At 56.4% G+C, this 20,807-nt stretch overlaps 2 protein-coding genes across 2 annotated transcripts; both read right to left on the bottom strand.

Annotated features, from left to right (window-relative positions):
- Positions 1-7,895: 7,895 nt before the first annotated feature.
- On the bottom strand, positions 7,896-11,871 carry VOLCADRAFT_106112 (uncharacterized protein; the record flags this gene model as incomplete). The annotated part of the gene is made up of 4 exons (XM_002953721.1): positions 11,348-11,871; positions 9,837-10,399; positions 8,401-9,407; positions 7,896-7,969 (listed from the first exon to the last, which is right to left on the bottom strand). Exons 1-4 carry the CDS (start codon positions 11,699-11,701, stop codon positions 7,896-7,898), a joined length of 1,998 nt encoding a protein of 665 aa, XP_002953767.1. The 5' UTR covers positions 11,702-11,871.
- Positions 11,872-14,103: 2,232 nt separating this feature from the next.
- Positions 14,104-20,727, bottom strand: VOLCADRAFT_106111 (uncharacterized protein). Its single transcript, XM_002953720.1, has 13 exons — positions 20,572-20,727; positions 20,304-20,411; positions 19,668-19,853; positions 19,405-19,479; positions 18,978-19,097; positions 17,774-17,830; positions 17,262-17,369; positions 16,972-17,115; positions 16,520-16,699; positions 16,287-16,391; positions 15,845-15,982; positions 15,482-15,583; positions 14,104-15,232 (listed from the first exon to the last, which is right to left on the bottom strand). The coding sequence occupies exons 2-13, from the start codon at positions 20,409-20,411 to the stop codon at positions 14,624-14,626; spliced, it is 1,932 nt and encodes a 643-aa protein (XP_002953766.1). The 5' UTR covers positions 20,572-20,727; the 3' UTR covers positions 14,104-14,623.
- Positions 20,728-20,807: the final 80 nt, after the last annotated feature.

Genomic DNA, 20,807 nt, shown 5'->3' with positions numbered 1-20,807 from the left:
TGTTGCCATAGCAGCAGATTTTGCGGGGTTGACATTTTGCTCGGCGGCAATGCTCGGGTGCCTTTGCACTTCAGACAACCGAGCCGAGCCGAGATGATGATGATGATGATGATCCGGGAAGTAGTCCAGGCATAAACATACATACGTACATACATCTATACATCGTTACGCATACATATACAGCCAGCCGCATATGGCAGCAGGGCTGGAGCAAGATTTTCTCCAACAGACTGCTCAACGACGTAACGCCATTCGTCATTGGCCGCCTCTTTCGTGGCCTCTAGACAGCGCCAGGAGGGTCGATTGCTGTGAACCTCGTGGCCATGGGAACGTTGAATTCTTTGGTACCAATCATATTCCGATTTGCCTTTCCCAGCTCACTGTGTGCATCTGTGTTCGCACTGCTGCTGCGGCACGTTGTACAGCAGCACCCAATGTCGGAGGGGAGCGAGAGCCTCTCGCCGAGAGGGGAGATTCGAAGAGGAGAATGCGAGGGGTGTTACGGGGGTAGCCCATAGCCATATTTGGGTTTGGCGGAGCAGAGGCGACGTGGCGGGTAGACACTGCCCAATGGGTGTGCCTTAAGCGGCAGCAACGAAGTTCGGATGAAGCACTTTCCTTAAACCCAACATCGCAGTCCCCAGCCAGGAGAATCTAGAGATTAACCTCGTGTTTTTGTCGTATGTGTTCGTGTTCTCGATGGAAGTCCGATGCCGACGAGCGCTGTAGATAAATACACGTCTTCACGTTAGGTTGCGCACTGCTGGACAAGCAGTGGTAGGGAAGGTTTGTGTATTACAGTTGCAGCGGGAACGCTTTTTACGATGTTGGCGCATTTCCTTCTGGATAAGGATGTTGTCCCTCAGGACTGGATTATGGACGCGCTAGATTGTGTTACAGCTCACGACAGGTAAGAGCTGGTAAGAGCTGATGTGGTCGTTGTGCAAGTAGCAGTACAGTACTGCCAAGTTCTTTGTAAGGGTAGCACGCTCCGGTGCCTCTTTTGTTCACGCAGAAGACTTGCACGACAATCTCCGCACGTCCTTGTGCGGCCTTTTTCCTCTCGCGACTGCATGAGCTGCATGTCGGAAGTGTGTTGGGCGGAGAGCTGGTAATGGGCAGGATATGGGAGATGTAAAGGGACGTGTGCTGCAGATGCTCATGTCGGCTATGTTCTGACACCGTTGCATAGGCCCGCGAGCAGGTGAGGCCAGAGGAGAGGTCACTACTCTACTCTGCTCGTGGCTTGCGTACCTGAGGTATGCAGACGCACGAGCTGGACGGCCTAGGCCGACCGCTCATCGGCAAATTACAAAGCAGTTAGGTACCGGCACCCTTTTCTTAACGCGAGGGATATACAAAAGTAGAAAAGGAAAGTCGAAGGTAAGGCAAAACAAGTAAAGCCCTAGCCGGGAATTACACCCAGACCAGGCCAGGTGGTGCGGGGACGGTACCAAAGGTCCACCCGAAGTAACCGCAGAGAGGAAATGGGGACGTTCAACTTGGTACTGTATCAAGCTGGGTGTTACACCCAGCTCATGTATTGATACCTTAACGCCATCAAGCTTAGACGCCATATTGGGTATGAGTGCTTGCGCATATGGTTTACCAAGACGAAATTTGTGTCTGGGTGCCTGCCTCGCCATCGCTTTCCGTTTTTTTGGTTATGGAAGTCTGGATTCACGTAAGTATCTTTTACCCTTTTACGTTGTATCAAGTTTGTGTGCTATCCTGCTCTAATAGATTGGTTTTTTGACATTACAATATCTGGGTGGAAAAACATGATGAGCAGTAAGAAAGATGCCAAGCTCTCAAACCTTTATAGATCGGCGAAACCCAGTTCGGCATCCAGCACGAAAACACGGCAAGGGAAACGCCGCCGTGTGGAGAATGAGACGCCGGACCTAGAAGTATTAGCTAGGAGCCAAGGCGAAGGCGCCGTTTCAAGAAGTGCGTGCGGGGCTCTTGGTCATCTGCTGGCGCATCGTCGTAGGCACAGCCTTTCGTTGTAACATGCTTCCCATGGCATTGTTGTAACTTAAATTATAGCAGATGGGGTAAAAGCCACTTTTGTGGGTTGCATGTTACGCACGTTACATACGTCATTTGTTCTCTGCCCTTCTTTTCGCGTCCCGCTTGTTATCCAGCTGACCTCAGCGAGAACGAGCAGAAGCTGCGGAGCTTCGACCTTCAAACCAAGTTCGGTCCGTGTGTTGGAATGACCCGGCTTGAACGGTGGGTCACTCCTTCCATACCAGGGATGGCTTGGGCGCGAGGGCTGTACGCAGCTCTTTTACCTGTCATCCCTCGGCCGTGTCTTTTTATGGTACCAGCATCGCCTGCGTTCATGCCGATCCGGGCCGAAGCCCGGACTACACTGCCTCTCCACCCGGACCGGCCATCTGGGTGGGGGGTCGCCCGCCTCCTTTGCCAGTTCCGGAACCGCTGAAGCCGATGCACGCAGCTCCTTGCTACCGGGCAAAGCGGTGGCCGTATTGCCTAATGAACCAGGTAGCCCCCGGGTAGCCGCAGGTCCCCTCAACCTGTATAGTCGCGCCTGTTCGCCACCCGCGGAAACCGCGGCAACCGCCTTCTCCACCCACGCATCTGCCCATGCCAGCTGCCTACGGCTCCTGAAGCTTCACGCTAACCCGGCAGATTGCTACTTTTGCTATGTTGCGGTACCACCTCGTTATTGCTGCTTTCGTGCGTCACACATAAGACTGCTGTTGCTGCTGCTACTACGACTGGTGCCGTCAATGAGTCATAATGCTGTACACATGTGTGCGTGTGTAAACTGTGTATGTGACACGTTTTAACACGCACACACGGAGTGTGCATGTATGGTTTCCTCGCAGCTGCCTTCCTCCACGCCCTCTTTTACCCTGTCCTGTCCTGTCCTGTCCTCTCCATTTCCGCCGCGGTGCATGATTTCTTGACGGTGGGTGGTGGTCGTACACACACATACATACATACACGCGCCCGCGCGCAGGTGGCAGCGGGCTAAGAAGTTCGGGCTCAACCCGCCGGCCGAGGTCTGGGACATCATCATGGAGAAAGGCGGTCCGGGTTGCGACGCGGACCGATGTCTCTGGCACGAGCGGATTTAAAAGGGGCTGATGAATCTGAATGGAGGGGTGAATGTATGAATGTAGTATCGAATGCCGTGGGGTGTCAAGCATCGGTTGAACACCAATCCACACAGGATGAAGGACTGGGCGGTGGAGGAGCTGTGCTACTGATCGCCGGGTACGATTGGGGAGGAGCTGGGTGGGTGTATAGATGGTGTACGGAGCTCGTCGGCCCCAAGGCGGGTGTGGAGGAGGGGAGTGAGGCCGTAGCGCGGGGGATTAAAGCTCGCTGGAGTTGGGTGGAAGTGGTAACAGAACTTTTTTGGGGGGCGGGACTGTCGGGGGTTTGTCGGAGATTGCATTCCCCTTGCCTTTACACTGCCCCAATGGCCAGCTGCACCCACACCACACCACACCACACCACACCACACCACACCACACCACACCACACCACATCATCTGTGCTCGCTGTATATACTGTTGGGGTTGGGTGGGTGGTGCGTTGTACTGAGTTGTCACCCGGGACCTCCAGGGTGGGGCCCCCGGGGTGGCAATTGCTGGATTGCGTGATTGGCGGTTGATACACGTGGCAACAGGCATCGTGCTGTACGACATCATCGGACCCGCTGGAAAGCGGGAAGCCGGGTACTCTCCGTGAGGAGGTTTAGAGCTCCGTTCGTACGGACGACTGGCACGGCAGACGCGTTACTTGTTGGTTTGTTTGTTGACGCCTCTTCTGCTGTTGGCACACGCAGCGAGGGGGAATCTGCGCTTGGTGGCGCCTGGTGTTGCGTGGTTGCCGGCCGCGTGAAGGCCGTGCTGTCTTTCGCCGCTTTGTATAGTTTCCAAAAGGTATATTAATTGACGGGTTTTAATCAGCAAAAGGCGCAGCGCAGTGTTTTTCAGGGATCCTTGAGTCGCTGGAGTTGCAGGTTGCCCTTCTTCAGGGGGCTGTGGGCCTTCACCTCCGCGGCCTAAGCCTCAAAAGCACGGCGGTCGTCGGCCCTGCATGCCGTTGGTCACATGCTGTGCACGCCGACATGTACATGTGTCTTTGCGCATGTGCATATTATAGGTCGAGTTGTACATACACACATACAGGTCTTTCTAGAAGCCTTTCGCCCGATGCGTTTGACATTGCTCTGTCACCTGTACGGTTAGTATATATAGACGTTTTGTATTACCATGCCATAGGTGCTTTTGGGTTGCTGAAAGATGCAAGTGCTGTACCTTTGGCACGATGACGCGTTGTCGCCTGTTCGGACTGGGCAGCAAGGTTAGTTAACCTTCGCGCATCACACGCCCTTCAGAATGTGAAGGGGTGGAGGGTGGAGGGGTGGGCAAGCGCAGTTGCGTAACTGCGTGAAAAATACGTGCAGACATGGTGGCATGCAAGTTGGATTGCTTTTGTGCTCAAAGCGTGCTGTGGACGAGCGCCCGCCAACCCTGGCTGTGGGGATTCGCTGCTGCGTTTCCGTATCATATCATTCGTGTGTGTCAGTTGTCGTTCGTTGTATATGATGTCAGCGACGTGTATGAAGAGTTTACGGCAAATAGATCCCCAAAAAAGGAACTGGAGGACGGTTGTGCTTGGCGCTGTAAATGTGCGGCGCAGGAGCTTGTGAACATCTTTCCCCGCACCCTGAGCCAGCACCTCACCACAACCTTCACGTCTCTCTTAACTCTCACGTCTGCACTCACCGTTCATATGGAAATAAACCGCCGGCACCCAAACACGCCCACGCACGGATATGTGGCTTGCCTGCGTTGATCCGAATGCATTGCTTCCAACGACCCATGATCATACGTGCCCTCGGAGAGAACTAGGAGGTCCGGGAAGAAAAAACCCTCCACCGGTTGGGGAAGGGGATTATTTGTCTTTCAGGAGTTTGTTTCAGTAAACTGCCCTGGTCACACGCCCGCTTCCAAGCGAAACAAAAAAGACGGAGATAGAATGGAAGACCCGTTCTCTCACACCGACACGCTTCACACACAGCGATTCGGCATCATCTCCTCTGTTTCGTCACAAATTTAAAACGTCACGCATCGCGCGATGCGATGCATGCATGCAGCTGCGATATGCCGTCTCGTGCCCCAGACGTCCTCGACCCCAACACCGACACATCTATCCACCCAGTCAGGAGGTTCTCCATTCACAACCTCCATAACCTCCTAGGTAGGTAGCACAACTAGAGCGGTACCGGTAGATATGGGCCCAGTCTCGCCATCTGCATTATCTCATGAACACATTGACAGGTAGGGACCTTCCCAAGGCAGCCTGCCAGCTAGCAGCGACCGGCACACAGCCACCAGGTAGCAGCTAGGCGAGGAGGAGGGTGCCGCTTAAGAGTTGACATGTTCGTTACTATGCATCGGCCGGTTCAGGCTGCTACGCGCCTCCGTCTGTCGCCACGTGGGCCAGCTTACCTGCAACGTACACCGGAGACCCTGGGAAGCCCAATACAGTAATTACCGCAGCTGTCACGACCTTTTATAGAACAAATATTGGTGCTAATTAGCACTTCAATGGTAATGTTGATTAATTCAATGTCACCAACATCAATGTTGCCCACGGAGGTAATAACCGCCAGCCCACCAGACCCAGATGCAACAGCTCCATAGACGACAGATCATCACCGACAGGCCATATGGCTGGCGGCCGCAACACTAGCCACCATCCCTACAGCCACCACACGCACACACAAGGCACTGTCCATAGCACATCCGCGGCCATGAATGCATGGCTGATGTGGTGATGTGCGTTCCCTGATACCCCTGTATTTAGGTTGGCACGCATTCAAGGATACGCAAAGGTAGGACAGTATGTATATAGAACAGTTTGTATGTATGTATGTATGTATGTATGTATGTATGTATGTACATAGAACGGTTTGTATGTATGTATGTTGTTACAGGGTGGTTAACTTCGCCAGCGGCCCCCTTTCCCGGGGCAGTCCCTGCTCTCCCCTGCTAGAGGGGCACCCTAATCCGTCACCCCATCCGACTTCAGAATGTATTCGTTGAGTTCGGCAACTCACCACCAGCATCCAACCAAATCTAGCGGATCAACGGCGCATCAACTTAGTTCCTGGTCAGCTCGCAAGTTGATATTATCACGTCCTACACCGTCCATAAGATGGGGGGCCACCTCCCATTTCATCACTCCTCAAACACCCGAGGAGCCGGCAGGCGGATTTGAACCCGGGTCGACTGGGTCAACTGGGAGCAGAAGTCAGGCCTTAACCTCTGCCAGCCGCCTGCCTATGTATGTATGTAACAAAGTAATTCATGCAAGAAAAAGAAAGCAGTGGAAAGGTAAGTGAGCTCAGCTCGGCAATTCAAGGTAAAAAAGCAGCCCCCCGGACGACAAGTTCAATACCTCTCAGCACAGTGTGCCGTACATTCCCAGTTAGTACGTTAGCGAGTTAGTTGATTAGTTATCCTTAGGCGCCATAGGAAGTACTAAAGATGCCGGTGTGCGTACACAGCGGTGTATTGCTCCAGGACGCAGTACAGACGCACACAGCCGCGACACGACATTGGATGCTAAGAAAGGCAAGAAGGGGATGATGATGCCAATGATGCATCAGCCGGCGCGCAGGGCTGTGCCAGTGGACTCTGCGCTGCATGATACCCGTGGGGAGAGGAGCAGCCCAACAGCGAAATGTGGAATGTGTGGGGGAAAGGGGGCAGAGCGGGTTTGCAGGTGGAGCAGTGCCGTAGAGTAGCGAGGTGCAGAGGCAGCCCCGCTACACACACCCTCTTAAAACCCTAAGTCCCCGCCTCCCTGCCACCTCCACAAACGTCCCCGGCCCGCGCACAACGTCGCGGCTGAACCACACATGCGCATATGCTAGGCAACCCGCGCCTCCGCGTCTCTGCACTGGGCACAATGCACAGCTCATCTGCACATCATCATCGTCATCATCGCCACCACTGCTAAAGTTACCATTGCCAGTACAGCAATCCACAACAACAACTATACGACCGCAGCAACTGCTCTCATCCTCTTTCCTGCGCATGCACATGCCACAGACGCCGACCCAGCAATAAGCACCATCACACCGCCGCACAGGGCGCAACCACCGCAGACCCGCCCCAACGCGCCAGGGAACAGGTCTATGTATATTTGGATCGGTGATTCGGTGCTGCAGTCCTTGCAGCTGTACTGCAGCCCATCTCCCCATATGCACCAAGCAGTGTTCGGCGTTCCTTTGCGCCTCTCACAATGCGCAGCGCGCGCTCCGGTAGACGCTGAGGAGCAGCCTCATATAGGGCTCTATGCCCTCTATTTGGGATTATCCTGCCCGTTCACATCTAGGCTCTGGTCAAGCAGCCGCAAGCGATACCGTATTGGGTTGAGGTGGACCCGTATGTTCCACCCTTACATGGCTGCCTCCGGGCAGTGTACCATCTGCCCCCACTGCCGCTGGGGCTGCAATGGCTGATGTGCATATGCCGCTGCTGTGCATGGCGCAGGATCATGGCAGTGAAGATACTACGTGCTCGAGACTACTACCGTACAACAGGAGCCACCGCGGTGTAGAGGTGCTGTGCCCTCGTGAGCCAGTGCGTCTGTCAGGAGTGTGTGTTTGTATGTATGTATGTATGTATGTATGTATGTATGTATGTATGTATGTATGTATGTATGTATGTGGGTGTATATGAAAACTATCGGAAGGCCAACACTGACAACAAGGTCGACACCCGGTGGAGGCAGAGCAAGGCATGCGTATGTGTTTATATATGTATGAATGAATGAATGAATGTATGTATATATGTATGTATGTGGTTCCGTGTGCGGATGAAGCACACGCGTGTGCTTCATCCGCGGTGTGCTGATGTGGCGGATCTGGAGCGGCTGCCTGGCGGGGTGTCCTGGTCGCCTGACTGTCCCTCTGTGCAGAGGGGCAGGGGAGCAGGGGGGCAGGGGAGCAGGGGAGGAGGAACCAGGTCAAGGAAAGGGGAGGAAGAAGGGGCCTCACGAGGAGTCACGGATGGAAAGGCGATGGGGGCCAGGAGGCCAGGAGGCAATGCGGGCCCAGCAGATCGGACCGTGAGCTGCTTTCGTTGCTAATCCGACAGGTCAGGGCCTCATACCGCCGCGCAGGGGGCCCTGACGGCCATAAAACAACAACATGACGGCCTCCGCGGAGGGCTGATGCTGACAACCCGGACCCGGTTACTCATCCCCCCCTGCCCGGGCCTTTCTCCTCCTTCCTCATAACCTCCCCTCCCCCACCACATACACGTCCAACACAGCTCCCACACACACACACAGACACGTCCAACAGCTCCTTCCTCGCTCCCCTCTGCTCCACGCTCTTACTTATAAGGCTCCTCCGAGCCCGGGCCCTGTCATGGGCCCTATGGAGGGCGGCAAGCTGCCTAGCAGCAACACTCAGCGACCCCTCCTCAGTGAACGCCTTGAGCAGGTCGCCGAAACTGGTGGCCCGGGAATACGACATCTCGCTGGGGCTGCCGTTGGGGCTCCTCCCGCCGCCGCCGCCGCCGCCGTCGTCGTCGTCGCCGTCCATCTCAGCGCCTGCGCAGTCAGGAGTGGCAGGTGTTCCACAACCGCCGCTGCTCCCGCCGCCGTCGCCGCCGGTGCCGGCGTCGCCGCCGTTGGAGCCGTCCTCTAACCCGCATTCGTTTAAATCCGTCACAACGACCCCGATGGTGCTGACGTGGACAGCAGTTGGACCGCTAGCGGGGATCCTGGCAACCGCACTGAAAGACCGCCGTACAAGTGTCCATGCGCCGCAACGCTCATCGCCGCCGCCGCCGCCGCCGATGCTGCCGCCACCAGTGCCCCCGGCACTCCGCGACCACATACTCGTCGCCGGTCGCGATGGACCGAAGCACGAGTAATCGGGGGTAGCTGACGGCGGCAGATGCTGCCGCAGCACCGGGCCGCTTCTGCTGCCTTCGTCGCCGTCGTTGCCGCGTTCCCCCACCTGCGCTGTCGTTGCCATTGCCCCGGCCGCCATACCGTGGGCCGCTCCGGCAGAAGCCTGCCTGCCGAGACCCACTTGAACCCCAAACCGCCGTGACGAGCTCCGGAAGCCGCCACCGCTACCGCCACCGCTACCGCCACCGCTGCCGTGGATGGCTCCAGCCGAGTCCACATGCGGTACGGCTACAAGCGCCGCTGACGCCACCGCAGCAGCAACCTGCCCATGGCCAAAGCTGCTGCAGTACTGCAGCGAAGGCGGCGGAGCGTTTCGAGGTGCTGGCATAAGTGGACTTTTGGGCGAGGCAGGCGCCGCCACAGGGCCGCTGGTGCTCGGGCCCGGAAGTATAAACGTGCTGCGGAAGAGCCCGGGCTTAGGAGGGCTGGGCAGGGGCGGCGGCGACGACAACGTTGTAGCCAGTGGGCTGCGGACGCCGTTGCTGCTGCAGCTGCCCCTGACCCCGGGTGTGGTGCTGCTGACTGAGCCAAGGACATTCGCCGCGGGTGAGCCAGGGACAAAGACAGGCGCGGAGACGGCCGCGGCCGCGGCGGCGGCGGCGGCGGCGGTGGTTGAGGCGTCGTTGGCGGCAGCTATGCCGCTGGTGGTGGTGAAGGGCGTAATGCTGCCGCCGCTGATGCTGCCCCCGCCGTCACCTGCCGTGCTGCCGCCGCCGCCGCCGCTGCCGCCGGCTGCTGCTGCTGCTGGAGGAGGTCCCCCGATCCAGCCGTGCGAGCTGCGGTGCGACCTGGACATGAATATACTGCGGCCAGTTGGAGTGCTCGACCTATTTGGCATCGAGCGTCTGTCGTACGGTACGGCAGTCGCTCTAAGGCCGGTAAAGGCCGAGTCGCTCCCACGATCACGTTCAAACTCAACCGGATTCGGGATGGCTGGGTGGGGCGGGGAGGCTGGCTGGCTCGGCCGTGTTGGGCGTTGCATATTCCGTTGCATTGGCGGCTGCGGCTGTGGCAACAATGGCTGCTGTTGCTGCTGGGCCGCCGACGGCTGCCGCTGCAGCATTGAAACCTGTTGCTGTTGCTGTAGCTGATGTGTCGAGGCTTGCCGCAGCAGCATCGGCGATGGCTGCTGCGGCGGCGACGGCGACCGCGACTGCTGATGCTGCAGCTGCAACTCAGTTCCGGTGGGCACCGGCGAGCCGTCGCCAGAAAGACACGATGACGACGACCTGCGCCGTACAACGCTGTACACCGCGTACGACGGCTCCTGGCCCCTGGACAGGGGATTGGCGCCGGCGGTCGTGGGGCTGGAAATCGTGCTAGCAGGCGCGGTGAATGGGGAGGGCGGCCGCATCTGAATCTCCCAATCGTGGTTGGATTGCCGCCGTGGTCTAGGCATGACACGAAAAATCAGGGCCTGTGGTGGGGCCGCATACACACATACATACGCACATACGCAAACACATACATAAGACACAAACCACAGTGAGGGAGACCGTGGTGGAAATCAGAAGAGCAGCAAAAATGTGACACATGTACAAACGGGTCGGAAACAGCGATGAAGCAGTGAAGAGAGGAGGCGACACACAGGGCCACAGAGGGTGCACGAAACCGTGCAGGACCCAGGTCCAGGTCCAGGGCCACGTGATGGTGGGCGCAACGATGGGGGAACTCAGGAGACCTCCACGCACACGCGGAGCAGGACGGACCTCGCGGTTGGAGGCAAGGGTCATGGAAGCAAGGAGCCGGAGAGGGCGTCCACCCGGACTGATTGAGGCCGGCGGAGGAAATGATTGCTCCGGTGGATGTGTGGTGCATGGTCGTAACAGCACGCAGCAAGAGTGCGAGACACACCACCAGAGATGCGATGGATGATACTTTTGGGGGGAAGTCGGCCACGACGACGACGACGCGGGCGAGCAAACGAGCGATGGTGAGGGCAAGGTGGTGTACCTGCATGCCCGACATTACTACGGTAGGAGACCCCGGGGGTGCCTTGCGCTGGTCGACATCAGCTTAGGGTGCAAGATAGACCTCATGGGTTTAGAGATTGCAGCAAACGCTGATGTGCGCAGAGCAATTGGTTGAGGTGTACATTGGGGAAATTGCTCGGGGCGGATGGACTGCGAAGTGTTGGTGTGTCGTGCTAAAGCCGTGCCAGGACCAGCCGCTGGTTTCAATGAAGTGATAAGATTTCTTGAGGCAATGCGTGAGGCCGCCTCCCAAATAGGTGGATAGGCAGCGTCCGATGAGGACATCTTGACGGTTCGACTCCATTCCAATGCCCACTTTGGTTTTTCTTCCGGTCACGCTTCTGAAACGCTTGTTTATGCAGGCTCACAAAAGGCGTTTGCCACCGCGTTACCTGCTGTTCAGGAGTGAGCGTTGGCGGCGCCTGAAACGAGCCTCCGGTTCGCTTGACGGTTGGACTGGTGCCGTAACTTGGCTCGGCTAGTTCACCATCTTCACCGTCTGTATCCGACTCTCGTTGTCCCCTAAGATTTGCGTGGAGGCCCGCGGGTGCCCTACGCAGGAGCCTCGGAAGAACACCTGCAGGTCTGGACACCTTCCGTTTCATATCATCCTGAGAAGCCGATGGTGGCCGTGGCTTCCTTGAAGATGGTGGTCCCAAAAGCCGTGAAAGGGTATTATTCAGGTCCTGGGCTACAACAGGCTCCCTGTCTGTTAAAGCCGAAAAAGGTTCTAAATCCTGTTCCATCCTTGGTGACTACCTAATGCTTTTTACATAGTAACTCTGTTTACATTTAAGCTGAGGTCAAATAAAGAAAATTATGAAATGCTGAGCTTTCAACAGGCTTGGTGAGTCGTGACAGCCGTGACCTGCTATTGGTCTTGCGGCCATCGGTAGCTAAGCCAGCGCAGCGTCATATCGCACAAGCAAGAATATCCGCGTTCTTCTTGCACTTATATTGACGTCCAGAAGGTTGCTGTGCCGTATTTTTCATTTTTAAGGCGCAGAAATTTTGTATAGGTGTTGATGTAGATGAATGAAAATGTACCCATTCATGTATGAAGTCCCCTAACGAAGGTTTGCAGCTTGATTACTGAACGGCGTTTCAACTGTCAGAGGCCCTTATAAGGAAAACATATTCAAATTTGCCTGAGGCCAAACACTCCAGAACTCACTCCGCACTTGCTGCGCATAGCTACATCCTCGCTTCTGGCTAGCGGCGTACAGGTGTTTCAGCTGTGGGACAGGCTCGCTTCCGTCGGAGGTACGTTACTGACCAGGTTATCAACCTCGCGTGAGGTTCGAGAATGTTCAAATTTCAGAAGGTAGGGCAAAGTACCTACACAACTATAGTCATGCATTCGTTGAATAGGAAAAAGCGATCTGGGTAGGTCACAGGACGGGTACGGCGTACGAGTGATGACTTAAAAATGAGGATGGGCCTGCAGCCAACACGGCGCTGGCGGACAAATGGATTGGAGACCAGGTGAGTGCTGTGAGAGGGCTTCGTATGTCGTGATCCTTAGTGTTAAGCGGTGCAGCAGTGTCAAGTTGACACTGTCAACTGCTGATGTGGGAGGGCCACATGGGCAGGCCAGTCACCAATAGTTTATGTGATGATTTGAAAGATGAACTATGATAAGGCCGGCCGCCACGTGGCCGTGGCAGTGCCGGCCTGAGAATGACTGTCGTTCAAATTCTTTACAATCAGTCCCAGTATGTTCTTTCGACTAATTCCTTGACAGCCATATCGGTTTCAAAAGATTTCATATTCGTTGTCATAGTTGCGTATTCTTAAGAAGCTTATCATTTCTGTGTAGCCATCGCGCTACAACAGCTGCCTCCTGTTCCGGGTGGTTCCTCCAGTAATCGGTAATCAGGTCTCAATCAGAAATTTAGGTAGCATCAAACCACGTATCGTGTTCTTCAATATGTCCTTTCCATTTCACAAGGAAATCGGTATGAGGTTCATGTCCTCAGTTTGCGGGTGTCATGTTTCACAATTCGTTCGTCAGTTTTCGTGTACCTATTTGCATAGACAGATTTTTCGCGCTCAGTAACACTTGTTGACTGACATATAGAGTCACGGTACGGCGTTTCTTACTCTCTTTGATCTTGCGCCGACTGATAAAACCGTTTCGCTCGTTCATGAAACGTATCCACGTATACTTTAGCACATACCTAAATCATAAGCACGTACTTAAAACATCCTAATAAAGTTACGTTATACTTTTTAACCGCAGAAACCATAGTCCTTTGATTACACAAGCCGTCGTTTTATTACGCGGCGTCGAGATGCCATCAAGCTGGGTTCGCTGAGGTCGTGGCTGTAGCAGAGATTGCCACAGATATATGAGGATGCTCCAAGTTGTATTTCAGGTATGTCGCCCTTGCAAGTCTTTGCTCATTCAGCCGAGGTAGCCGAGACATGAAAAAAGATCCGCGGGCTCGCCCAGTCTTCTTAGAAAGCTTCCGCTTTGGATGGCTGCAAGGATAATATCCAAAACGCAGTTTGTGACGTTTCAAGGCTGAAGATCAAGGTCGTCACGACTCATGTTTGCGGAACTAGGCTGCTGTCCTACCTCACCCTCCAAGAAGCCATTTGTCAAGGCGATCCAGCTAGGAATGACGTGTTGTGGAGGGATGCTGGCTGTGCGCGGTCGGGATCTGGGATTGCGGAGATCTGCCCCGGGGGCCCCGACCCCGATGTGGGTCGCGAGCGGAGGGGGAGGGGGAAATACGCGGGATTAGGAAGAAAGCATTGGGTTATTCGCGTGTCAGGACTTCATGCGTTGGGAAGGACTTTTGGGATCACGTGTGGGATGGTTGTTTGCAGGGACAATCATCCGTTGGGTTGGGGTTCTTTCAGGAAGAGGTGTACACCGGGGGTGAAAGCTGGGGGAAAGGGCGCGGGGGAGGGTAAGGCGACCCTTCTGTTCTTCCATGCAGCTGGACTGTGTCTGACGCGGTTGCGTTTTCCCTTCTTCCTTTTCCCCCTTTCCCAGGTCGTCGGTGAAGAGTAGGTGCTGGCGGTCGCGGGGTAAGCTTGTTGTTGCAAGCAGCTGCACGGGTTGGAAAGTGATGGAAGAGCCCTAGGTGCAGGGCGTCGGAGAGACGTGTGGCAGGGCTTGGAAGCGCTATAAACTGCGGGAGTTGAGGGAATTACACGGCAAGTTTAGAAGAGCCATATTGGGACAGGCATGGGCTCCCGCGACCTGGCTTATGTGGGTTCGAATCCCACAAGGAATACGCGTCGCATGTACCCACACCGCCATGATCATGCTCGAATGTATACTATACGGAACCTTGGACGCTCAAACGTCCAGGAAGGTTGCGGACAGGCTTTACATTTGGGGATCGTTGTACCGGTTGATGATACATGCTAGCGATGTATGGCAGGTGGTGCGACACTCTGGGAAATCGGCGCGTCCCCTTGTTGCCTAATTTAGATCCCCCTCGTCGTCAGCCTCATTAAAGAAGGGCATTTAAACAATATGGAGGAGCACCACCAGCCAGCCAGCAACACGCGCTGGCCCCTCACAGCCTCCAACCACTAGAGCTACCGTACAGCACAGGGCGGAGCCGCTGTCCTCCATTCCCGCTCCAGCCCGGCGCCTGCAAGTCGGCGCCTCGACAAGCCACAACTGGCCGCAACTCAGTAACGCTCGTTTACGTGTCGTAGTGGCCCAGCAGCCCCTCCGACGAACGATTGTCGTCCAAGCCTAAGGAGCGGGTTCTGGAGCGGGAAGATCCACCGCCGCCGCCGCTGCCGCGCACGGCAGTGCTGCCTCCAGCGGCGGCGCCGCCGCCAACACCGGGACCAAGGGCACTGTCTCTCAGTGACATACTTGGGCTCGAAATGGCGGTGGGCGTCTTGGAGCCTACGCTGGGACCGCCGCCGCCGATGTCGCTGTCACCACCGGGTGCCCGTACGGCGGATGTCAGCGACGGAAAGTTGCTGGACGTCAAATCGTAGCTGCTATTGCTGCTGCTGGCGGCGGCGGGGCCACCGCCGCCGGGCGCCATCGTTGCGGCATCGCCGTGGTGGCCTCTTGTCGCTGGTGTCGCATGACTTGTTGGCCCTGTGGTGTGCCGAGAGCTATCGACCCTTGGGTCTGCTGGTGCTGAGGATGGTCCGCTGCGGGAGGACGGCGGCACCGACGACAAGGATGATGTCGTTGCAAGTGCCGTACGCAGCGCCAGGTTTTCCTGCTCCACCTGATGCAGCTTGGTCTTGAAAAGGGACAACTGCTCCAGCATGGTGTTCTGGAGCTTGGTCTGCGGGAGAAGACAAGTATATGTATGTATGTATGGGGATTTGCCGAATCTGGAATCGGAATTTGCCGAATCTGGTATGGTCTTGCTGATCTGGCTCTTCAGATTTTTGGAATGGGTGCTTACAATATAAACGCGCGAGCTTTCGCAAGATTCTTTGCCAATCGAGAAGATTCGTAAGGCTGACAGCACCGGAGGTTCCCTTTTCTTTTCTTAGATCCCCGTCGTCCGCGCCGAATTTTGTTGCCGTACCTTTGACTTGGTCAATGACTGGATGGTGATGTGCAGCTCCTCTATGTGTCGTTCGTTGATGGTATGTCGGGCGGTTGCGTCGGAAAGCTTCTCTTGACAGGCCTGATCAGTGCCACAGATGAAGGTAAACCACCACGCCGGCAGGCGGGGCGAGGAGGAGGAGGAGGACGGAGCACGGTAAGGGGGAGAGAGTGAAGGGGATGCGCTATGTGCGCTGTGTATACCAGTAAGGGTCCCTTGATATGCCACAGCCTGTACAGCATCATCCCCTGTCCGACTACCGACTTCCCTTTCCTCCGCCTCCCGGGGGCCTAACCTCATAAACCCTTTCCCCCGCCCCCGCCTCTCCCCCCCGGCCCTAACCACCTTGAGCTCCCCCCGGAGTCGCTCGTTGGCCAGTGCCAGTGTCGCCACCTCGGTCCTCAGCGCGCTCGCATCCGCTGCCAGCTGCTCCTCGCGCACCGCCGCCCGGGTGGTGGCGGCCTCCAACTGGCTCTGAACCTGAGAAAACAAACAAACAAACATACATGCATATACGAAGGAGGGACGGAAGTGGGAGTCCCAAAATGGGATAGGAAAGAGGAGTTCATAAGGTTGAGCGTGTGTGTATCGTGGAGGGGGAGGAGATGCGTGTATGGTGGGTGACATTTTGCGGGTATGGGGGATGGTAAGGAGGGTGGCCAGCGTGTTTGTGTGTGGTTGTGTACATGACGTGGTCTGGCTGGCGGGCTGGATACGAAGAGAGGCTCAACTGCATCTCAGCCCATCTCGTACCCAACTAAAAAAACCAACTTCCCTTCCTCACGTGTACCTGCATCCTGAGTCTCCTCTCCACATCCGTCATGTTGAAGGCCTCCTCAGCTCGCTCCGAAACCGCCTCAGCCTCATTGCGGGAGGCAGACAAGGTGGCCTGAGAGCAAGTGTGGAGAAGGGAGGAGGCAAGGATGGAGAAAGGGTTTCGGAGCAAATAGGGCCAAAGCCCCAAAGCAGCAGCAACGAGGGCGCGGCTCAAGCCACGTCAGCCCCAACCGCTCTCACCGCCAACTCCGCATTCACCCTGCCCAGCCGGGCCACCTCCCCCTGGAGCACCTCCGCCTCGCGCTCCAGGGAGCTCTCCCGCAGCCTGCTGCCCTCCAGCGCGGCCTCCAGGGCACCTGTACGGCTCTGGAGCCGCAACACCTCCACCTCGTGGTCGCGATCCGACTGGGAGAGACGGGCCTGCGCGCGTGTGTGTGTGGGTGGGGGGCGACGGGGCTAAGGAGGATGTAAGAGGGGTAAAGCGGTACACCACCCGCCTATCCTTCGCGCACCCGCACGTAAACCCCCCAAAATGTGTCGTAGGTTTCGGTCTCGTGTGTCTGTCTGTGTGCCTGTGTGGTTGTATGTGTGTGTGAGGACTTCTCTTCTTGAAACCCTCGCTTCCCCTTCCCCACCCACCACAAACCCCAGCTCGCCACCACCACTACCACCCCGCGGACGTCCCCGCCCACCTCCATTTCCGCGAGCTGTTTCTGCAGTACTGTCATTTGTGCCTCCCACTCGCCCTCCCTGGCGTTGTGAGCCGCGTGGAGCTGTTGCACCTCGGACTCGGCCGCCTGGGCCAGAGACCGCAACTCAGTGCGAAGACCCTCCAGCTGCCCGTGGGAATATGTTTGTATGTGTGTGTATCGTGGGCGGGGAGGGGGGAGGCGAACGAGACGGGGGGGTCAACAAATGAGGGAAGGTACGGCCGGCTCCGCTCGCCCGCTGTGCCACATCTTGTCCCTTCAAGCCAACTCACTTGCGATCTAGCCTCTCGATCCGCAACCCCCAGTTTCCCCTTCAAGAGGCGGTTCTTAGAGGCCAGGGAGTCCAGAGCTGTCTCGGCGTTGTTCCGGGCGGATTGAACCTGGAGGAGGGAGGGGGAGGAGGAGGAGGAGGGGGAGGATGTGGAGAGGGCCGGAGGAGGGGAGTTAGGCCGCCCTCCGGCTGTTCCCATGCCTCCCCCAACAGCGAGGGCTGCAGCAGCAACAGCAACGGCAGGAAGAGGCCGACACAGTTCCCAATTTTCGGCATTTGCCGTTGTGGTCCGTACCGCCTATCAGCATCTACCGCCACAACTTTGACCCCACCACACCCACCCGTACTCCGCGCGCAACGGAATAGCAGTCAGACATTTCACTTTTGATATGCCTTCTGTTATTAAGCGGAAAAATCCTTGCAGGACACCTCCTTCAATAGCTGCACCAAGCGCGGAAAACACACACGCGCATACATACGCACGGACACGCTCTCCCCCCGTCCACCCCTGACCTCTTGCAAGTGCGCTGCGGTCCTCCGCAGCTGGGATTTGAGGTCCTCGACCTCCCGCTGCAAAGGGGTGGATGTGGGGGCGATGATAAGGGCTGCATATGCTGGTGCAACACAAATCTGATGATAATTAGCGGCCCTCGACACTTTCATCCCTTAATGCATGCTGGGCGGGGTTCACGGCCCTGGAATTAACATTATTACTTTCACATGATAGCATAGGTTCATCCTTTCCCACAGGTTCTACTCGACTTGGTTGGAGCTGCTTGACTGTATATCCATGAGTTCTGACGAGGTTGTAAGATGGCATGCACTTTAGAATCGACATGGCGCAGCGGAAGCGTGCGGGGCTCACAACCTTGAGATATCGTGTTGAAGGTCATTTTGGTTTTTTATGTGCATCGCGTATCCGATCTTAGCTCAGCTGGAAGAGCGAAGGACTGTAATCGTTGCCATACGAAATCCTTAGGTCGCCTGTTCGATCCAGGCAGATCGGAATATTGATGTTGTAACGTGCTCTCCTACTTACTCTCTTCTTCTTGTCGTGCATGGATGGGTGGGTGCAGCCGTGCTAGCTGGATCCAGGGTCCCCATCTGAAGCTGTTGCTTATCGTGTTAGCTAAGTTTTTCCCTGACGACTTGGCGGTGTTATAAAAGGTTTAGCTGGCAAGTGGTAGTGGTGATGGTGGTGGTGATGATAATGGGGAGGAAGAAAGGTTGTGGACAGAGGTGGCCGAGTCGTCGGCGGCGACAGCGGCAATGGGAAATCGCCTCCTCAGGCAAAAGGATATACAAGACCCAATGGCCAGAGAACGACAACACACTTCACACATTCACACACATTCACACACATTCACATTCACATTCACATTCACATTCACACACACACACACACACACACACTTCCCCCTCCCTAGAACCGCTCCGTGCACTTCCCTCTCCACTCGCCTCCGCCGTACACCCGTTGGTCCCCCTCCCCCCGGCCAGACTCCTCCTTCACAAGTCGCGACTAATTAGTGCCGCGTTTTACGCACTTCTGGCGTATCAGGCTTTCCTTGGCATCAGCTTCACGCGTTCGTGGTTCGTTTTCCCCCACCCTGGAGCTCACGCAGTCTGTATCCTTGCAGCCCTGCCCCTGGTTTTCCTGGGCATGACGTCACCTTCGAAAAACACACACCCTCTCTTTCTCACACACACACACACGCACCTGCAATGCTGCCGCCCTGTTCTGCCCATCAGCAGCCTCCTTCCTCGCTGACTGCAGGACTTCCTCCGCCGCCACCCTCGCACCCACCAGCCGGTCCATATCGCTGTGGAGCCGAGTGACCTTGGGGAGTAGGGAAAGAGAAAAGGGGAGAGCGGGGGTGAAGAGGGGTGGGAAGAGAGCGGCTCCGGAGTGGCCGGCTCCAGACACGGCCCACTACGCCCCGCTGTCACATCCCCCACTCCACGCCAGATCCTTCGCTTCCTCAGGGATTCCGAAACACAGAAACACAGTCGGCCTCACATTTCTTCCTCCCCATCGCCGTACCCCTCCAACCCCTCCCACCCCATCACCAACCGCATGTCGCGTCCTTCCCCCCACGAGCTCCTCCCTCCCCGCTATTCCCCCCCCCACACATACACACACACACCTGGTGCTCCAGGGATGCCACCTTACGACAACTATCCGCCAACTGGGCTGCTAGACTAGCACTCTCATCCTGGCTCTGCGAAGGGGAGGACGGGGTAAAAAGGGGATGGGGGAAAAGGGACGAGAGGGGGCAGGAGTCTCACGTTATGGCATGGAAATCACCAGCCGGCCACTTATAAAGATACTGGGCCCCTTTTCCCTTCACACCCAGTACCTCCAGTACCTCCTCCCCTCCCTTGCCCACATTTCCCCCCTGCCGCTCACTTTCGTTAGTGCCTGCAGCAGCTGCGCCTGTCCGTCGTGCACCCCCACCGCCCCCTCCGGCAGCTCCGCCCGCAGCCCCAGCGCCCTCTTCAGTACTGCCACCTCGGCGGCCTGTTGCCGACCGACCTCCTCAGCCATCAGCAACCGGGTCTGAGCCTCGTGGAGCTGCTCCGTGAGGTCAGCAACCTGGAAGTGACGAGGGGGGAAAAGGAGGGGAAGAGGGGGGGAAAGGGGAAGGGGAGGAAAGAAGGAAGGGGAAGCGGGGGACAGTGTACGGCAATATGATCCAGGCGTTTGGGTTTAGCTGCGTGGCTGTTGGGTTGAGCGCGGGCTAGTTTACCCGAGGGGTACTTGTTGTTACGATGCGTGAGGGGTTTTTGGTCGTAAATATAAGTGAAATGAAAGTAATGGAAAGTGCACAAGGAAGGACAGATGTCCGTAACCCTGATGTGTTCCTGAAAGCGGCTCTGCATATCTGAAATCTAGGTGATGATGTATTGTGTTCGGGTGTTGGGTTGGCCACAGCCGACATACAAACATACGTAGTTATGGGCGGGCGTATCTACTATGTATCTTTTGGAGACGAGAGGCGGGCGCTGTGGGTCCGAAAACGAAAGGCCGGTGAAGCTGTTATACCTTGCGCTTAGATCGGTGGATCATAGCTTGGAGGTCCGGAGCATCATGGCTCAGGGAAAGCTTAGCCTCCAAGGAGCGCGACAGCTCCCGGTTCTGCTCCGCAACCATCTGAAACGATGCGGACAAGCGGGTGGGCGTAAGGATAGTTACTGGCGCGCCAAGAGCTACGAAGCATTGTTCGGACGATAGACGAAAATGGCGCGGCATCCTTTAACTTATGCGTTGTTTGAACGAGGGAAACCGACCCAAGTGCCGCCCGCCACCTCACCGCCAGCTCCGACTTTTCGCTCCCCAACCTCGCAAGAAGCTTTCGAGCGGCATCGAGCTGTCTATCTTTTGCTGCTAACTCCAGTCGCGCCTCTCTGAGCTTATCTCGGAACTCAACTATCTTCTCTTCCGCTCCTCGGTACTGCTTGTCCAACCTCTGCACCGCATAAAATCGTTTAACCGACTTGTTGATGGCATTATCGTAGCAAGTTTATGTCTCCGCACCTCGAAACTCTT

Source organism: Volvox carteri (assembly GCF_000143455.1).
Source record: "Volvox carteri f. nagariensis unplaced genomic scaffold VOLCAscaffold_38, whole genome shotgun sequence".
Taxonomy (NCBI): Eukaryota; Viridiplantae; Chlorophyta; class Chlorophyceae; order Chlamydomonadales; family Volvocaceae; genus Volvox; species Volvox carteri.
Note: the sequence above shows the minus strand (reverse complement) of the source record. Positions and strands in the feature narration are given on the sequence as shown.

Bases quoted from the DNA above. Each gene is read 5' to 3' on its own strand.
- VOLCADRAFT_106111 (XM_002953720.1), bottom strand. From the start codon at position 20,411: ATGGTTGCGGAGCAGAACCGGGAGCTGTCGCGCTCCTTGGAGGCTAAG. The intron at 16,392-16,519 runs GTGAGAGCGGTT...ACTTGCTCTCAG, and splicing joins GGGTGAATGCGGAGTTGGCG to GCCACCTTGTCTGCCTCCCG. The intron at 15,983-16,286 runs GTGAGGAAGGGA...TTGTTTTCTCAG, and splicing joins GACTCAGGATGCAGGTACAC to GTTCAGAGCCAGTTGGAGGC.